This window comes from Pieris brassicae, chromosome 4, assembly GCF_905147105.1.
Source record: "Pieris brassicae chromosome 4, ilPieBrab1.1, whole genome shotgun sequence".
NCBI classification, from domain to species: domain Eukaryota; kingdom Metazoa; phylum Arthropoda; class Insecta; order Lepidoptera; family Pieridae; genus Pieris; species Pieris brassicae.
The window spans coordinates 21732826-21753519 of record NC_059668.1 but is presented as its reverse complement, the minus strand read 5'-3'; the positions used below and the strand labels follow the sequence as shown (position 1 = coordinate 21753519).

Sequence of the window (20694 nt, the reverse complement as noted above, 5' to 3'; positions counted from 1 at the left end):
GAGACGGAAAACAAAGAATAGACCGACAACGCAAAAGATGGGAGGACGAACGCAAATTAACAACTTGAGGAGAGTCGCAAAGGATAGAAAACAATGGAAAGGGTTTCAGGAGGCCTCGTTCACATCACAGAGTTTCAGAATAAAGTCAAAATAATATTTATATCCAAATTATAATTTAAAATATAGATTAATAAGTACAAGATTTAACAAATGAATAACTATCATAATTTAACCTCGGCGTACTTATATCAAGTTTGTTTTTAAAACAAATTTCTCAAACGCGTTTGACGGTCTTTCTTTTGTACAATATATATGTACGTTTATTCCATTGTTTATATTTATAGATAAAACACATGTAACCCACTTAATATGAGAGAGGTAAGTTATAACTGACCAAAGAAACCTAAAACCATCAATTCATAGATTATCTACAAATGTCTGTCTGTCTACCTATAAACAACGCTTAGGTTAAGAACTGTGAATAATATCTACTATTTTAAACAATAACTGCCATTACATAGGTCATTCTAGAATAAAATGGAGCGCCGTTAGAAAAAATTTAATCAAGCAAACAATAATTGATTTAGGTAACTAAACGTATGGCCCTAATCATCTAATATGTATTTATTTAGCATTTACGCCAAGTACTCAAATATCATTTATAACTGAAATAATTGATCAATGGTATAGGCAAAACTGCTAAATACATTTCAATCTCCCACCATCCATCAACCTACGCCGCGCGAGCGCGACTGACGCTCTGACTTCCCGCCCAAAAAGAGAAAAAGAAAATTTAAAAGTCCCTCCCATTGGCCCGCCTCTGTTTGCCGCCTGTGAATCGAATCGGCCAATCACAGACCGAGAAATTGAAAGCGTCGGCCGCGGTTTCCGAACCTCGCCGAACGAACCCGACTGGCACGCTCACAACAAAAAATCATGCGACTGGTTTAGTGTCGGGTTGCGTCCCATCGACGCCGCTTCGCGTATCGTGCTTAAGTTGAATCGCGCCTGCGCAAATGAACTAAAAACCATTTCAAAACATCGCTCTCAACTCATTTACACTATAATAATTATACATTGAGTGTTCTGTGATTGAAATGAGCCTGCGGACGGAATGGAGCAGATTTCAGTGTTTATCAGGCCATTTTTAGTGATTAGTGATAGTGATCGAATTAAGTGATACCAGACAGATAGCATTAAAGGTACTTATTTATATTATAATTAATTCTTGATATGGCATTAAACGCAATACTTTTATTTTAATGTTGGGTAAGGAGGTTTACGCAACTATAATAAAAATATACAAATGGGTAATTTGTATTTGTCAATAATATAAATGATGATAGTTCGGTGGATTGGTAAATTGGATTTTTAGCCAAAAAGTAATAAATTAGACTATAAAAGAAAAATAAGCAACATTTATAAATAATAATGAAACATAATATAATCGATATATTCCAATAAGAACATATACTGTTTTACATATATTTTATTTTATAAATTATTTAACAGACAATTTAATATTTCATAGATAGTAAAATAAACAAAACAATGCCACAGAACATGATTTCAAGTGTTCCGTCGGCTAAATTCATATGCGCGGCAAAAATACTGTTGGTGCGTTTTATGATATGAAAAAAAATTAAATTTTGTTTAGCTTTTTCTATGAAAGATATACATAGATATATGTTTAATCTAATGATTTAATAATCTCCTACATCATTCTGAATATTATTAAACAATTGTTCTAAACGCGTCTATCACAGCTTTTGGCTTTCTGTGTAAATTCTGAAAAAATAAAATTTAAGTAGGATTTTTTCTATTAGTTGGTATTTACTTTTAAGATTTAAAATCCGTTTTCACTGAGTAAAAATTCGTAGTAAGTATAACATAGTATCTTTTGTAAATAAATTAAAACTCTAAAAATCTACAATACAATAATAAAAAACTAGTAGTAACTTTGAAAGACCTATTTTCCTATACCTGGACCAATATAGGCATACCTACGGTATAATACGAAAATATTTATCTTGATTTATTCCTGTATACGAAACCACAGAGTATGGTAAAATAACATTTATTTATTGTTTTGTGGTAATTAAGCCACAGTCTATAGCAAACTTTTTTATCTATCGATTTTCCCGCCAAACAAATTTTTCTATACCCAATATTTCTATTAGAATTATATCAAGGACAAATTATATATCAATTATCCACGTAGATGTCGTTTGCATTATGACTCATCTCAAAAATGCATATAAATTTATATTTACGGCCAGTTTTTAAATGGCGTCGAACCGATGAGAAGAACTGGCAAGAAACTCTCCGATACTCTTTCAAATTGCCTATACGTATACCTATATATAATTGTGATATTTGATACTTTAGAAGCAACTGTTATTTGTAGGTATTACAAATAATTTTAATTGTCTATGGCCTATGCCACCAAGGAGACTTACTACTAGATACTAGATACGTCAAATAAGTTTTTATTTATTTTGAATAAAAACTTTTTGTACTTGAAGAAATTAAAAACATAATTCCGATATACATACTTTTTAGTTTCCCAAAATTACACCACCCGTGGCTAGAACATAAAATTTATGTTAACTACAGCCTAAAGTGTGAAAAAAATTGTTCATCTGGTAATCAAATGATTTAAAAAACTGGCTTATAATTTAATTTATTCTGCAACGACATTTACATAGTGTATTACCAAATCGTTGACGTTTTGCAATATTTATTATTATTAATAGGTAATTTATTATCGTGTCTATGAGTAAACATTTATATTAATAATATATGTAACTTATAATAAATACCGTACGTGTTAAAAAAATATCAAAAATGTTGTAGGTGACCAGTTTTTTTTGTTGGTTTTGATTTTTATACACATAGTATACAACAAGAGTTGTCAGTAGTCAGCACGCGACGTTAGTCGTATATACGTATATATAGTCGACGGCGTGTGTCAGGCACAGGAGGCTGATCACCTACTTGCCTATTAGACAAATGATCATACAACAGATAGATAAATCTGAGGCCCTCACCTAAAAAGGTTGTAACGTCACTGATTTATTTTCTATATTTTATTAAGAATAAATAAACAATTGCTTAACAATTCCGCCATTTAATCCTTTACGGTCTGGTTTGGAACTTATGTATTCCAACAAGTAATACGAATAAATACGAGGCACAAATCAATGTCAATGTCAGATCACTGTTTTCGTATCGGAGCCCTACGTTTTCGGACGTTACGATTGGTTGGACAGTTCGCGTTCGAAATTTGAATGCGGCCGATGCGCGAACGCTGATTAGCCTTCGATAAGGCTGTGTTTCCGTTGGAGTTATGTGTGGATATCCTGTTTTGAAATAGAGACGGTAAGGTTAATAGCTTTTCTATGAAAATAAGTTTGTCTATATATGTTCTATTTATGGTCTCGAAACGTACCAAAAAAATAATTCATTTCTTGCGTATTGATCAACAAGGAATCTATATGACTGGTAACTTTTTGCTAAATAGTGCTTCAGTATTTCATTGTATTATAATAATAGTTATTGCAAACTAAATAATAATAGCCTCTGTTTTCAAAACTTAATTATGAGCATTGAGCATAAAATGAGTTAGTATTACATTTATTTTTTTAATTGAAAAAAAAAATACTTTAACGTTAGGTAAATTACATATTTCGGAACCATCATATGCTTGTCAGGTTTTGATTTATCCGCCGTTGGACACAGGCCTCTCCATCTAGTTCCACTCGGGTCTATAGTATATTATTGTAAAGTCAGTATTTTACAAATAATCTTTTTAAAAAAAACATATGACCTATGTGCTATATAGCTTGGCCTCTGTCTATTTGTATTTTTTTCATTTATATATGTATTCTATTATTATTATAGTTAATTACTTAAAGATGTCATGTGGAATATAAGTACTTAAGGGTTGCACCTCCTTACAAACATTTTATAAGGAGATTAAACATAGTGGCCAGTTTATTGCCAGTTCTTTTTGTCAGCTTTAAGACCTTGATTAAGAACTGGCAGTATATGTAGTATTAGAAGCAATTAATATGTTTTTCTTCATTGACGTTCATTAGTGTATATTGTGTTACCTAAATTAATAAATGATTTTGAATTTGAAATACTTAAGAATTTAATCACCTGACAAACTTCGAGCTGCATCATCAGAAAACTATTGAAAGAGACGAGCTGATAAACTCATGAACACAAAAACCATTCCAGAATATCATTCAAACTAATAATGAGTTTATCCGTTGACAAGCTACGATGCCTCGTCCACAACTGAGCGTTTCATAAGGCAGTTGGCACCACCACTACGTGGAGCTGCCCCCTGAAGTATTTCCAATTTGACTTTGGGTCCTCCAAGAAAAGAGCCTACCATTTAATACGGCAACACACTCGCGAGCCCTCTGGTATTTAGAGTTTCCATGGGCTTATCACTTCACAACAGGTCGGCCTTCTCCCCATTTGCCCATACATAATATAAAAGTTCGGTATTATATAAACGCTCAGTCAGTATGTGCGGCCCCAAATGAAGTCATTCAGTAACCCACTAGACATTATCCATGTATTTGAGATAACCTTATCTTTGATTATTGTGTTAGACAAAATGTTTGAATTCTGGGGCCACTTAAGTTCAACTAAATGGAATCTCATTAAAACTCCATATTGAAATATTATATGTTATAAGAACTTCACACCTCATTAAGACTTCTAAAGGTAATAATTATATTATGATATAAAAATATTATTTGTATTAGTCTCTGGAGGAAGTAATATAATATAAATACAGCATTTACAATATTTTTAACCTACATAGTAATAATAATAAACAAAAAAGTTTGGTCCCTGTAGCAGTGTGCATTTAACGCTGGCAGCATTTCCTCGCTATATAGTGATACTTATTCGATGGGCGAGGAATGCACCAGCTCTGAGGGCACTGGTACTACCGCACTTCAAGTGCCACGGTCCAAGAGTGTCTACTCCAAAGGGTACAGAATCAAAGTTAGAGAAAAGGCTTACATTTGGCTGTCTATTATTTTCACCCTGCTTTGTGGTCGCGCCACCTTTTGTGCTTGTCTGTGGGACGTGAGACGAGCTTATTATTAATTATTATTATAATACTATGGTTTAAATATATTTTTATATAACACGATTTAATGTCAATAAAGTTTTAATTATTGGGAGTAACAGTAATTTTTGGCCTCGGTCAAGATAAGATAGTTACAAGTAGTTGTACTTATTTTAAAAATAAATATATGTTCATACGTGTTATCAGTTTATCGGCAGTGTCGACTTGCCGTGATTTGTGTGACTATATGTGAACGGAATCAAAGTCCATTATATAGGATTTGCGTTCAAGCCCTGAGTGAGTTTTTTTTGGTCCCAAAAAGAGATAAAAACTTTTAAGGCGAGTTATTTCACTTTAAAGAACTTTTTAATGTAAACATTATTTTTTGTATGAAACATTAGCTCTCTGAGGCAGTTTGATTTTATGCAAATCTAGTAATAAATTAGGCTAATTTTATTATAGATAATAGATGATATTGAAAGATAATTTTTTTATCTACTTATTATCTCACCTCCATGATTAAATATATTTTTTATACGATGCATATTTGAGTCATATGAATATTTATTCATTTTTATTCTCACATTATTAACATATTTAATTATGCACTTCACTTGTTTTATAAGTTGTTTTATGTGAATTTGACATTTTGGTTTTTAGCATTATATTAAAATTATTATTAACCATGATTTATATGTGTCTAAATATGAATTATGTGTTGGGTAACTATTGTTATTCATATTTGGCTATTAAACGTTAAATTAATATATTATGGTTTTTATAAATAAAAAATTGTCTTACTGTAGCAAGTGTGTCTTACTCAAGCGCTCATTTCAACATAAATGTATCAGGTCGACTTTATTATATATAATTTTAATTCTACGCCTGTATATCAAAAACGTATATGTTTTGAAAAACGGAAGTCATACTTAAAGCTTTCAACTCACAATTCATTTGGCAATTTTCTACACATATATAATATTTTACAGTCATTTTATTTAATTTTTAAAATTATATTTTACCTATAAACCTAATAAAAAAATTTGTTCACCACATTATTGATATGTAATCATGACATTGCAAGGAAATCGTTCAAAATCGACGCAATTTACGATAAATAGGTGATTTCTTTTATTTTATCTTTAAATCCATCGTCAGTCGATGGTCGATGGTCAGATAGCGGCTTTAGTAGTTGTGATAGTAACTAACTGTGGTGTATCTTGCGCATCTTATCGGTAAGGATTAAGTTCTAAGAAATCTTATAGATCTAGACAGGTGAAGCCCGTGTTGTTTGTGCAAATGCTTTGCGATCTATTCAACAAAAATCGTTACATATAATTTACATTTAAACAAAATGACACACAACGCTGCTTAAGCTCCTGTCATTTTCATACGTGTGTATCCTTCCTTTAACATATATTCATAAGTAGGTGTATGATTATGTAATTGTTTTTGTTAAATCTGTAAAGTTTGAGAGCAAAATCAAAATAAAAACCTTCAATAATCATTATTGTTTCGGTATATAATGACGCGGCTGATATTTATATAATATATGTAGGGATTTTGAGATTTTGGTTTTGCGTATCAGCACACTCATTTGGGGTTTATAATTATTATAGATACGTTATCTTCCTCCGCTGGCGCGCCCTTGTCTAAGAGGCAGTGAGCGCCATTTTTGACAAAAAAAAAACACATAGTGATATTTACAAGTGATTTAAGTCATCGGTAGTATTTTTAAACGATTATGGGTTAAACACTTCATTAAGGAGTTATACTAACATATACATATATTGTTACGGGAGCAGAGTACCTACCCAATTTTATATTAATTAATTATCATTTTTAGACTGTCTTTAAATATAAATGATTCTAAATTTATAAACGCCATTAAACCAATTATCATAAATCAAAAATGATAACAAAATCAATATAATTTTTCTTTGTCATATCCGACAATTGTCGAGGAGACTTTGATTTTTATGATAAATATTTAATCTGTATATAAATGTGTTTGTAATTTTTGATAAATCAACAGCAAGGAAATGCTCCAATTAAATAATGATAGCCCAGGAATGCCAGCAAAACCGCTATCAAAAGTTAAACAGTTAAGTTAAATAACAAAAAAGTTTTTGAAAATATTTTTTCATGCTGTTTTAACTTTAAAAGTATCTCCTTCTTATTTATTGTGCTTGCGCTGTGGTAAAAAGAGACTCAGATATTTGTAGCTATATATATTGGTAGTAGTAGGTTGATAGTATTATAACTATAGGGAAAACAATTAAGAATATTTACGAAGGGCCGTACAAAACGCAGAGACGATGACAACTTGGAGAAACTGATTGTGGTTGAAGGCAAAGTATCACGTGGCCGTTCACCAATTCGAGATCGATCAAATGATATGCTCATTGTCCTCAAAACTGTACTCTATAAGAGGCGCTGGAAAAAAACTGCTGAAAACTGTTCGCTCCAAATGTTTCATTCCTGATAACGACGCTCAGACATGAAGAGACAGAGAGGCGAAGACCAGTTTGCAGCACTAATTGTACAAGGCCAAAGCAGGGCCTAGTTGTATATAATCTTTAATATCAATAATAATTTAGACGATGTAATCTTATCAATCTTATCTTGAGAACTGACATAATCTAATCATAATTAATTATTAATAACGTAACTGCTAATGCTGTATTAGTCCTCATAAATTATAATTTACAATATATAATAAATATATGTATACATAGATAATATATATTCCTAATCATAATATAGACGTGATTTGTCTTTGTCCTTGGAATACAGAATTAAAAATATGATTCGTATCACATCATAGTCCGTCGTTCCAGAACTGAGCGTTTCTTAAAGCAGTTTTTGCTGCACCACCACTATTTAGAAGCAGCTGCCCACTGCAGTATTTCCGAACCAATTCAACTTCGGAAAAGAGTCCCAATTTGAAACTGCGTAATTGCTTGTATATATCCCTTAAAATCAGATATATAATAATTTTAACGATTTCTGATGCAAACGTAAGCCAGTTTCTGTGGCTTGCTGTAAAAACATTAAACGTTTAGGCCGCTTTATTGGACAGAACAAGATTACATAAAAGGAAAACATAGTAGTTCTTTATAATAATTCATCAAATACAGCAATCTTGTACCATGTAAGTCCGACATGTATAGATAAATAATTTATTCTAGAGGTGTCCAAGTGGACACTAATACATCTTATTTTACAAGAAAATGCCATTTTCTTTGACAAAAAATACAATAGCGTGTTTATGTACCTATAAGTATTTTACAAACAGAATATTACAATTATTAATAAATCTGTTTCATGAGCATTTGTCAATCAAATAGACAAGTAGGTGACCTGGTGCCTGACACACGCCGTCGACTTTTTGGGTCTAACTGGGGTTCCATCCGTCTTACCTCAGGGATGAGAGTTGCATGATGAAGCCTCTTTTTTTTAATGAGGTGAAGATTGAAAAGTGAAAAAAGCTCTGCTATTCACAGGGGCAGCGATATCCTTCCCACTAAAAACACCTAAGCCCTCCACACGCCCTTCAGATGGGCGGGTTTCGCCAAGGTAATCCACCCAAGGGTCCCGCTTGACATAGAGCTCAATCAAGACCCGAGACCCCAGCCTTAAAGCACCGGCCAGTCTAAGATCAATGCCAGACCTCTCCCTCAATCGCTCAGCAACCACCTCCTGCAGCATAACATGCTCTCAGAAGGAGACCATTGCATTCCAGGCCTCCTCACTAACGCTGTAGCCACTACACTCAACACTGTACTGCTATTATTACTAGTTAATAATATGTTTTATGAAATGAATTAACCTATTTGTAGATTAATATTTATTGACATATTACAAATGAAATCCCGGGGGACAACTTGTGGTATGTGTTTTAAGAATATATGGTAGTCTCGTGCCCACACGGAAACTTAGTATTATTGTTAGTTAAACGTTGTATAATATAGTTAGAAATAATAAATGGGCAAGTTGTTATGTGGTTAGTTCATTTGGAAGCTAATGATGCGTTCATAACACAGGGCCATATAGTTTTGTCATTATTAAATATTTTTCTAGTTAAAGTACATATGATTAAGCTTAATAATAATAATTAAGATACTTTTACACATAAACAGAATATTTCTATTATTTCACTATTTTAAGATTTAGATATGTAATCTGTGAGACGTTTTTTGGCCCAGGCCTCCTCCAAATTCCGTCACTGAGCCACTCTCTGCCATGTACCAGGCTGTTTCTTTAATCTGGTCCAGTCAAATTCTAAATTGACTTCCTCTTTTGCGTTTATTGTAACTTGGGCACCAGTTTAGTACTCTCTTGGTCCACTGCGTCTATACCCCACCCATTTCCACTTGAGTTTATTTTTTTTATATCATTTATAATAGCGCGTCTTTTATGCAAATTATTATTTGATTAAATAGCTAGTTCTCAAATTTAAAAAGCTTTAAAATGTATGATTTAACACACTCAATCTTCTGGCTTGGCTTCGGGTGCTAGACTTTGCCACCGCTTCTTGTGTTGTGCCATGATATGGTCGGAAAGGTTGCCGGCTAAATTTCTTGGTTGCTCTTTTCAGATTTAAATACGGTCTTTTATTTTAATCGTAAACAACATGTACGTTTAAAATATACAAAAAAATACGACTTACATTTTACACACATACACATGAATTCAATTAGATCAAGCATGCTAGCAAGGGACAAAATTAAACAAGCAGCCACAAAAAAAAAACAGACTTTGAAGATGCCTTTAATATTCAATCTTCTTTAATTCTTTAGTTAATTTTTGTTTCTTTTTCCAGATAGGCGCGTCATGAAGCGGTAACTGACTGAAATGCGGATAGTGACTTACAGTGCGTGTTAAAAAAGCGATGCATGGTTTGTGAGATCGGATCAGTCATGGACATGAGCGGTGAGGGGGGCGCGGGGGCTCTTCAGCAGCGGTGGTACGACAGCCGGGTTAACGGCAGCCCGGCCGCTGCAGAAGTCTCGGAGACCAATGGAGACTTCTTCCACTCGCCGTTAGAAGGCGGGCATCACAGCCGCGCTCGGTACTACCATCAACAGATGCACGGAACGTACTCCTCAGCTGTTGGATCACATGGTGAGTTACAATTCAATAGATTTAAAGTGGTATGAACAGAGACATTCGAACATTCTCCTTCTGAACCTTGATAAGGGATTTCAAAAGAGGACAATTATAATATTGTTTAATTTTTAAAGCTAGTAGTTTTGAGACATGGCGTAACCCGGAACACAAAATTATTAGATAACCGGTAAATCGGTATAACCGTAAATAACAGCAATTAAAATGTGAGACAGAAAATTTAACTGGACTTGTAATAAGTAACTCCGCGACAGTATTAAAATATCTTATCGCACATCAGAATATCTCAAAAGACCACAATTAATTTACCTAACCCGACAAGTCAAAATCGCCATTCTTTTAGGTGACAACTTAGATAAACACGGTCCAAAATGCCCCACGGACCGTAAAAGAAAAAAAAAACACCATACTTTTTTGTTTTAACATTTCGAGGTTTATTTTATGACGCTATAAAGATTTTCGTGGGGACAGGTGGCTCTTTTATACTTCAACCACAAGCCCGAAAGTACACGAAGTCATATCGAACCCGGTTCCTAAAGGTTAGATTGGCTTGAGGTGGTCGGTATTTAATTTATTAAACGATCCGTCGGTAGTGGTGTGACACTTAAGAAACTGTGTCATTTCTTGGAATCGGAACTGAGAATCGAATACGTTGGGTTCACAGCAGTTATTAACAGTACTTTATGTGTCTCCGTCTCTATACGATTTTTGGCCTGTATGTTAACTCACTCTCTTATCGTGTTGTCCTCACTCACGAAGCGGCTTCCTGTTGCTTTGATTATATCTAAATATGTTTAATTCATTTGTCGACAAAACGGCAGCGGACGATTCGATTATACTATAAAATTACGTAAAACATTGATTGTCACTTGTTTTTATTAATACCATATTATCGTAAGCGATGTTTCAGTTTTTATATTTAGTATGACCTGTTATAGCGTATTTAATGCATTGGATGCATTGCAAAAAATAATTATAACATACGGATATTAACTGTAAATAAACAATTACTGCTGTGATATATTATAAAATATAATGAAGAGTAATAGTTTTTAAGCGAAGCTTTTGACGAGATGTTTCACAGTTAACATATTGTTACACATACGAAACGGGCTAAACAATGTTATGATATACTTTTAGGGTGTAATAAAACACTTGTTAAATTCCAACTGTTATGTTCGTTTTTCAATTGTGGGTACTTAGTGGGGACGCATAACGTGATACGAGAGGATTCGACGCGCATTGTATAATTTATTAGACGCTGACACGATTGATGATATGGATGATATTATTTATTTTATAACGCCTTTCATTGCATTAAAACCTTCAAAAATGTATAAAGAACTTTATTTAGTAACGCTAAATCTTATGTTTACAGCGCATTAAAAGTGTAGTCTGTGTACAATTTCAAATAAAGAACGTTTTTTAATGCAATTTTCACTTTAGCGCTGGCAACCGTGTAACGTAGGGTTATAAATAAATAATGCAGTGGCGCTACAACCTTTTGAGGCCTGAGTCTCAGATTTCTGTATCTGTTTCACTTGTTAATCTAAAAGGCAAGTAGATCAGCCTCCTGTGCTTGACGCACGCCGTCGATTTGATGGGTCTAAGGCATGGTTTACTTAAGATGTCTTCACCGTTCGAGCGAATGTTATATGCGCACATAGAAAGTCCATTGGCGCACACCTGGCGATGGAATCTACGATCTCAGGGATGATTAAACTCACTATTATTTTTGCGTTGGGTTTGTAGCTAATTGCTTTACAGCCGAATTAACGGGGGCTGGACCCGACGCACAGTATATCATCTAATGTATCACTCAATGTGTATCTTGCGTTCAAAGGTCGGCTTTTGACGTCAGCGATGTAATGATACCTTTGTTGCTTCCAAGAATGATTTTCTATACACTTATTGAAATGTTCTAGGTGTTGCGATTCTAAAATGGGATATATTGTCATGGCGTCGTGTGTGAGAAGTTATGGGTGCATTTTCGTTAAGGTTCGACCAGTTCATTTTTGATTTATTGTATATTTTAACAATAATAATTGTTATGTATTTGAAATCTTTCGATATTACCAAACTAAATTCATGAAATTTCTCTGCTTATGCGTAATTTTACAAATCGTCATCAATATTATGTTTAATAAAATTCTGACATTGTTAAAGAAGCAATTCCACTTAGGGTCCTTCAAAAGAAGAGGATACCAAAGAGTACCAATGCATATATTTACTGGAAATTAACCTACCAACTACCTTATAAAATAATGAAGAGTGGTTTATATATGTAATTATATTATAATATATGTATGATTTATTATAATATAATTACAGATATAAACATAATAACGTAATGATTATTTAAAATATGGCTGAATTTGTTTGTTTTAATTGGAATTCTTAAAATCATATACATCTGTTAAAATATCACCTTACATTTGTGGTTTAGACTCTGTGCTGATGTATCAAGAAATATTCAAGAAATTCTAAATTAATATTGTAATACAAAGTTTTACGTACTTATTTGTTCTTAACAATATCAATACGATTATATGTACTGTATCTATGGACAAGTTTTTTCAATTTTTAAATTGGTTGGTCAATTTGAAATGACTTTCGCTTCAATCAAACTCCATTTTCAATTATTCCCTCGTCCAGTTGAAAGTAGACATCAACGTTTTGCTGTAGTTTACTAATTCATTTCCCTCCTGTCATTTTATACTTCCATACTTCTATTTTCGTCTGGCGGAGATAACTTAATGAAGAGTCTTTTCATTCACATAGTGTCAATGTGTGTATTAAAACATATTAATAGTTATAAAAGTTTTTATTTATTTTTTGCCTATTGAGGACTATTATTATTTATAATAATTTTCTTAGGAATCAATACGATTGTTGCATCAGAAGGTTGTGTTAGTTTTATTATACGAAAGTAATAAAAAAATGTTAAACAAAAAGATAATTCTTTGGCCACATTTGTTTCAATTTTTTTTATATAATTAGCAATAACATTGTCTAACAAAACGAGTGCGTACGCACGCACGTTTATAAAAAACGGTCCGCACAGATTGGCGCAATTAGTAGAGCGGGGCGTGGCCTGCGCACACGCAGTCGCCTCCCCGCACGCACACAGCGACAAGGACATGAAACTTTAATTATTTCCCCTGAACATTTTCTTTAAGCGTTTATTTGAATAACACAATCGTTATCTACAAATAATGTTAGTTAAATCTCTGTTAACTTAATCGGAAGCTTTTAAGATAAACTAAGGATTACTTTGTCGGTTAGTTTGTGTTTTGATTGAATTAATTGTACGCTAATTATATTACATAAATAGATACATTATTTATTAAAAACGTATTCATTATATGATTAAACATAGCTCTTAAATTGTTTAGTGTAACTTAATTGGCGCAGGATTCTTTTAATTGGACATTTTTTAGTAGAAAAAACCTTTTTTTTATTAAAGGCTTTCTCACTATTTTATGTTCACTATACTAATAACTATATTTTAATTATATACTTCACAAAGATACTATCTTCATTCAAATTCCTACACTTAAATGACGAAAGCTCGAAATGTTAGCATATTTATAAATGTTTCGTAAACTCAAACATAGATGGAGCTGTTCGCCCCGGGCCGGGCCGTAAGGGATGCAGCGATTTGGAAACCAAATATTGAACTAAACTTTCCAGACAGAATTCCCAGTTATGTTTGCTTCAATGTGTGGGAAATTATGAAATGAGTTTCGATATTTTAATGAGCTTCTTATGTATTCATAATTTTGAGAAGATTGTTTTTGTATAAGTGCTTGTATTGCTACATATATACAAGTTAACGCAAGGCACTAAACAGGCAAATGTACTCATAGTTTGCCCATTAAAGTGTCCCTGTGATTAGATAAACTAAACGGTGCAACTCGACAAAATTTAAACTTATAACAAAGGTGATTAAATTTATTTATTGATCTCCACTTGCATCCGTCACTCGCTTCAGCCATTTCACATTCACAAGCTTGCACAAGGTAGTAATCGCATTTGAAGAAGCTTCAAAAGCTTTAATATAAACACGAATAAAAACTCCAACCACCAAAGTCGACTTAATTAAATTCTAACACTATGGAATGTTAAACGCATAAATATTAAAGACCAATGTTGAATGATATAACTTTTTTATCCATTCGAGATTCGCGGGATTCTAAATCGGTAAAAAAACATTCAAGATTAATTAAGTCAGTCCGTTATTCATTAGAGCGGGCGTTTATTGGCCGTCACAATACATTTACCACACGTTCGGTTGCTGTCTTGGATGACGCAACGGCATACTTGTTCCTCCGGTAGGCGATTGTCATTTTTTAAACGCCTCTAGACAATTTCACCCATACTCGGTCTATACTATTAAGCCTGAAGTTTTTTTACGTGGTTACTATAATTATTAAGTAAAAAAGGGCCTTTATACGAGAACTACATAATCAGGATTACATTAAGTCCATGTCATTTTATTTAAGCTTCGTACACCACCTCCGACGGAGAGAAGGTCTCCGCCAAATTCTTCAAACTCAAACTCAAAATAACTTTATTCATATAGGTAAACTTACACTTATGAACGTCAACAGAAAAGATGTTAAATTCATTCTTAATTTACATTTACTACCAGCTCGCAAGTCAAGAGCCTAGAGCGGGTAAGAAGAAACTCTCCGCCACTCGTTTTAATAGCTAATTTTTGAGTTATACAAATTTTTTGAACTGGAGCTAATCAATCTCAAGTAAGGGCTTTTTTGACCCATCTGTCATCACAATGGACAATGTGAGTGGGCTATTTTCACTTTATAAATAATACTAGTGAATTTCGTTACTGATTATATCTGATACTAATCATCTGCTAGCAGCTGATGAATCCCTGCTGAGGTGGGTTGGCCTAGTGGCTTCAGCGTAAGGGCCTCATAGCCTAGCGGTCTTTGTATGTGACTGCTGTGGTGAGGGGTACTGGGTTCGATTCCCGGTTCGAGTGCAAGTTTTAAATTTGTTCTCGGCCTTTGGTAGGGTTGTACGGTACCGGGCGGGTGCTTAAACCGTACATGGAGGGCACGGTCGAATTTCTATAGTATGCAGTGCGAACTATAGAAGGGAGACTGTGTAGGTTTAGAATGTAGCAATACGTTCTAGGCCGAGGATGGAAATTACAAGTGGTCAGTAATTCAACATTCCTTTTTCCCTGGGTTGAATGCCTAGTGCGACCCCCGGGGGACTCAATGCGGTACCAGATGTCATTCATTCAGAATGAATGTGTCCGGCATAGCAGGCTATATGGAGGGCTCAGGAGGAAATTTTAGTGGGTCGGGTTTCTCCCCTCTGATTAGCAGAGGGATAAGAGTTAACCATCCCCACGATAGCGACTGCATGCGCTCGCGGGCCTGCAGTTGTGCATTTTTACCTCCTTCATAAAAAAAATAAAAAAAAGTGGCTTCAGCGTGCGATTCTCATCCCTGAGGTCGTAGGTTCGAGCCCCGGCTGTGCAGCATTTAACATAAGCTCGAACGGTGAAGGAAATCATCCTGAGGAAACCGGCTTGCGTTAGACCCAAAAAGTCGACGGCATGCGTCAGGCACAGAAGGCTGATCACCTACTTGCCTATTCGATTAAAAAATGATCATGAAACATATACAGAAATCTGAGGCCCAGACCTAAAAAAGGTTGTAGCGCCATTAATTAATTTTTTAATCATCTGCTAGACGATGTATGTAACATAAAACACCAAAACCTTCAACGATTAAGGCGTCAAGTAACAAAAAGCTTTTACTTACAAAGCTCTAACGATAGGCAACATAATTGCATCAGTTATTGCAGAATACGCCCCATACCACGGTAGCCCTACGGCAATTCACAAACTTTACGTTGACCTGTATTGAGTTATTAAGATCATGCCATGATATTATATACCCTAATTTCAAAATTGTTAGTTCAGCTTAGATATATTTGGGTTTAGTGGATTTTCTTCTTCTTCAAAGCCGGTACACTGTAGCCTTGCTTTGTGTCTGCTTGTGCAAAAAGCAGTATTGGCCTATATTCAGCATGCAACTCTTGTTTCTGGTCGTACGTTTTATCCCCGACTGGAATAGAATTTCATTCTATGTGCACAATTAAAGTGCTTGAACGGTGAAGGAAAATATGAGGAAACCGGCTTGCCCTAGACCCAGAAAGGCGACGGCGTGTGTCAGGCACAGGAGGCTGATCACCTACTTGCCTATTAGACAAATGATAATACAACAGATAGATAAATCTGTTGCTCAGACCTAAAAAGATTGTTGGTCCACTGATTTATTTGACTGTGCTGCTATATAGTGTAGATACGCAAAAGAGGATGTATAAAAAGTATTATATATATCTTTGTTTACAGTATATATGTGCATAATTATACATTGACAACACTGACATGCCACACATGACAACTACTTATTATTGCACCACAATAACAGTACAAAAATGGTATTGTTCTAGTATAGGATTTTTAACGCTAGACGTAAAATTTCTCTCGCAACTTCCAATAAAGATATCCTTAAATCAGACATAATATAAATGAAGAATATAAGACAGCCTTCACCCACACCCTGCACACATTCTTGTATCTGTTTAGTTTGTAAATTTAAAAAAATATTTTCGTATTAAGTGAGCTGTAAGGTTTTTCGGTAAATATGGACTCACTAAGTAAACATTGCAATACAAAAGTAAACGTATAAAAATCGATTCACGAATAGAAAATAGTTACTTTTAATTGGCTCGTTTGTTGGATGCCGATCGATACTGCTTCTAAGCACGAAGTTCACTGTTAACCTGAATAACACTATTGTAAAGGGAAAAATGCGATTCAGGTTAATTAGAAGCACGCTTTTAATTTGTATTTAGAACTTTCAATTTTGGGTTAAGTGTTCTAATACGTAAGCTTTCAATTAATAATAAAATATTTAAGCAGACAAGACTATAAATGCTATTTTGTTAGTTACAATATTGTCCTTAATATTATATTAGTAGGTTAGCTTTAATGTATATTCAACCATGAAATTATAAAATCCGCACCGCACTCATCACCGCAACAAAATCACAGATTTGTTTGAATAGATATGGGCCCATGCAGCCCAGCCTTCCCGCTATTACCGTCTGTATGCTGTTAGGGCTTTCCCAAATGCAAAACTCAAACGAACCAGAAGTTTAAAACTTTCATAAGTTAATTATAAATAATAATATTTTTCACTGGTCCTTAACTGAAATTAAGCAACATATGTCATGTTCATACTATTGAAAATGATTGTATTGAATAAGCATTTTATGTATGTAAACAGAGCTTTCCGAGCTTTTCATCTATGCCATTTCTATTATATATAATAGAAATGGCATAGATGAAAAAATTTCATATATGAAATTTCGCTACAAATCTTAAAAATTGAACAATAAAACTTTAATAGACTTTTTGGATACACCGACAACAACGCAAACCTACTTATAAGCTACCCAAAAACGTACTTTCTTCGGCCAATAGTTTCATTATAAAATGTAGAATTTATGTTATATGTCAAATGGAAGAGCCTTGCTCACGACACAGGGAATCCGCAGTTTTAAGAAAAAAATCCTTTTTTATTGTATATTAAAGTGTTTTTTTTTTCTTTACATCATGATTTATTTCCTAACTAGCTTGTAAACCGTATAAGAATCGATTGTTGTAAAAACGTTAATCAATATTGGCCTTCCGACCCCTCTTATTAAAAGCTAATTATCAAAGTTGCTTACGTCACTACAATATACTTAATACCCCGAACAAAGCTTCCCAGTAACTTTTTCTAATCGGTCATTATTGTTAGGGAAAAAACTTACCCATATTCGGTTCGATGCACAAACGCCGGTCACTCTGTACTTAATGTATTCATTTTACTTTTATATCTTTCGCGTGATTAACTCTGATTGATTGCTTCCAAATATTGATGTTAATATTCAAATGTTTCTATGACAGAGATAGAAATTACTTTCACGCCGAGTGCGAAAAGGACAGATAAACCCTATTTTATCCTGCAAACACGACACAAGTCGGAAGCGAAATAGTTGATGTAATCGTCTTTATAGAACACGAATGAAAAAATATAGCACGTTTATTATGCCAATACGATCCGGTTCGGTGAGTAATACATGGCTTTTGTGTTAATAACCTTAAGGTTTACATTTAAAGCAATAAAAGCCTTCCTCGCGACAACACATTTCAAATCATCAATTTTAGGAATTTAAAATTTAATTAATAACAAAAGAATGATGTTTTTTTAACAAGATTGATAGTTGTGTTTACATTGTTATTTATGAAGTCCCTTCCAATTTGGAGGCTGTTGCGGGTCTCCGCTTGTTTCCGGTCGATTGCCACGGTGAAGGTGATTCGCCGAGAGCTTGATGGATGAAGGTAGAGAAGCGGTCGACCCGAGTGAATTCGTGTATCAAATCCCAACATACGTTTTGCCGGCTGGAACGTTCAAATAGCGCAAAGTCCTCGGTAGTAAAGGTCAATTTCGAATGGCAGTAATTCATCAGGGATCGTGTAAGTTTGTTAATAACGTTTTGTGGATGAGTCGGTGGTTATGTCACGATTTGTCATTGCCGTGCGGTTTAAGACAATATAAGCAGAAGCTATGATAAAAATGCGACGATGAACCTGGCTATCCGGTCGACTTTTAATTATAAAAGATAAACGACATTACAATTTAAATTTATAGATAACGCTTAAGCACTATTAATATAATGAATAAATAGTGTTGCAATTCGCGGAATTCGTACGCCGGCGTACTGTCTCACACCTTGCATAAATCGCTCAGCCAAGAAATAAAATAAATGCTTTCATTACGCTATAATTCCTAGTTTAAAACATTTAGGGTAGAGGGCGTTAGCGTCGCGAGTCCGCTGGAAGGCTATTTTCGCAGCACATTACTGAGGATGAATGATTTCCTGCTGCGCCATGATTTATACTTCGTTGTTACGTCGCTACCAGCTTGAGTTTACGTAAACTCATTACCAGCCCCTCGTAAAGAATGGAAGTGTCCATTCGTAGCTTTGTATAGGAACTATCACATTTGTCTTTCTTTGTTGAGTTTGCCACGCAATCGCTCTTCTACCTCGTATCGATTTACGTTGCTGAGGGAGTTTAACTAATCGTGTACATATTCAATTAATTTATTATATATTATGAAAAATATAAGTTATCTATATGTTAGTTATATATATGATATCTATTTATAATTACGATTTCTCCCATTAGCAGACCATTACCGTTACTCAACCTCATAATAACTTTGTTGACCAAGTAAAATTATGAACGTCATCAAAAATATGTTAAATTGAATCTGAATTGTACAAGTCAAGGGCGTAGAGCAGGCAAGAAACTCTCCGCCACACTTTTTAATCGTCAAGTTTTGAGTCATAAAAATTGTACTCTCATACTTTGTCTACTGATATTACAAGTTTTATATATTAATAAGGAACAATACTGAGGATTTAATCCTGGATCCAGTTTTATGGAATTATAGTGAATTGTTAATACAGACCTAGAATCAGTACAATGCTGTTTGTAGTGATAATCATTGGTTCGAGTCTCGTGCGCTCTCAATAGCCATGATTAGTGTTGGCACACTTGTTCAGAAATAACAAGTAGTTCTTTTAAGATTATAGTCAAAGATTATTTGATTGTCACAGTGGGGTCGTATATTTAGTTTAATTTAGACTCAGTAGCCGTTTACGTTTTTTCTACCAATATACATCAGATAGGTAAAAAAAAGGTCTGGACTTCATATATCTGTTTCATGATAATTTGATCCCTAATAGGCTAATAGGCGATCAGCCTTCTGTGCCTGACGCACGCGGTAAACTTTTTGAGTCTAAGGCAAGCCGGTTACGCCGTTCGAGCGAATGTTAAATCCACATATAGACCAAGTCGAACCTACGACCTCAGAGATGAGATCCGCACCCAAAAACCACTAGGCCAACACTGGTTAACTGGTCAATTTCAATTATCCCTATTTCGTATTACAAGGCACCCTTTATATTATGGGATTATTAGAACAGTATTAAGGATTATACTCGATTGTCTAACATGACCTTGACGTGATAACAATATCTAACATATTAGGTACTGCATGAGTAGTCGTAATTTCCATAATTAATAACTGCGGTTCGATCACGTTTTCTATCATTAAACGTAATCTTGGCTCTTCAACAAGGCAAGTAATTGTTTTACAAGCGATTTATAGGGTTATAGCGAAATTACGTATCTAGTCGGTTAACGTTCGCGGGTCTTTCTGACCCCACAATCTTGACAATGGCTGGGACGTATAATGCCTATAATGACGGCGCCGGTGAGCAGCGGATTATATAAGCGATCGTGACCTTCGTATTACGGTATCGGGGAAAAATACGAATGACAATATACAGTTTCATACTGGATTCAA

General features: G+C 34.3%; 1 protein-coding gene across 5 annotated transcripts in view; it reads left to right on the top strand.

Moving 5' to 3' along the window:
- Nucleotides 1–966: 966 nt before the first annotated feature.
- Nucleotides 967–20694, top strand: part of LOC123708119 (GATA-binding factor C-like) — an 81224-nt gene continuing 61496 nt past the window's right edge. For 4 of the 5 annotated variants that reach the window (XM_045658640.1, XM_045658639.1, XM_045658638.1 and 1 more), the window contains exons 1-2: nt 967–1202; nt 9921–10222. In XM_045658640.1, coding sequence (XP_045514596.1) covers nt 9994–10222 — 229 coding nt within the window. In that variant the 5' untranslated portion in view covers nt 967–1202; nt 9921–9993. Of the gene's footprint in view, nt 1203–6268; nt 6331–9920; nt 10223–20694 lie in introns of those variants that run through there. The other variant, XM_045658637.1, reaches the window with a different exon arrangement.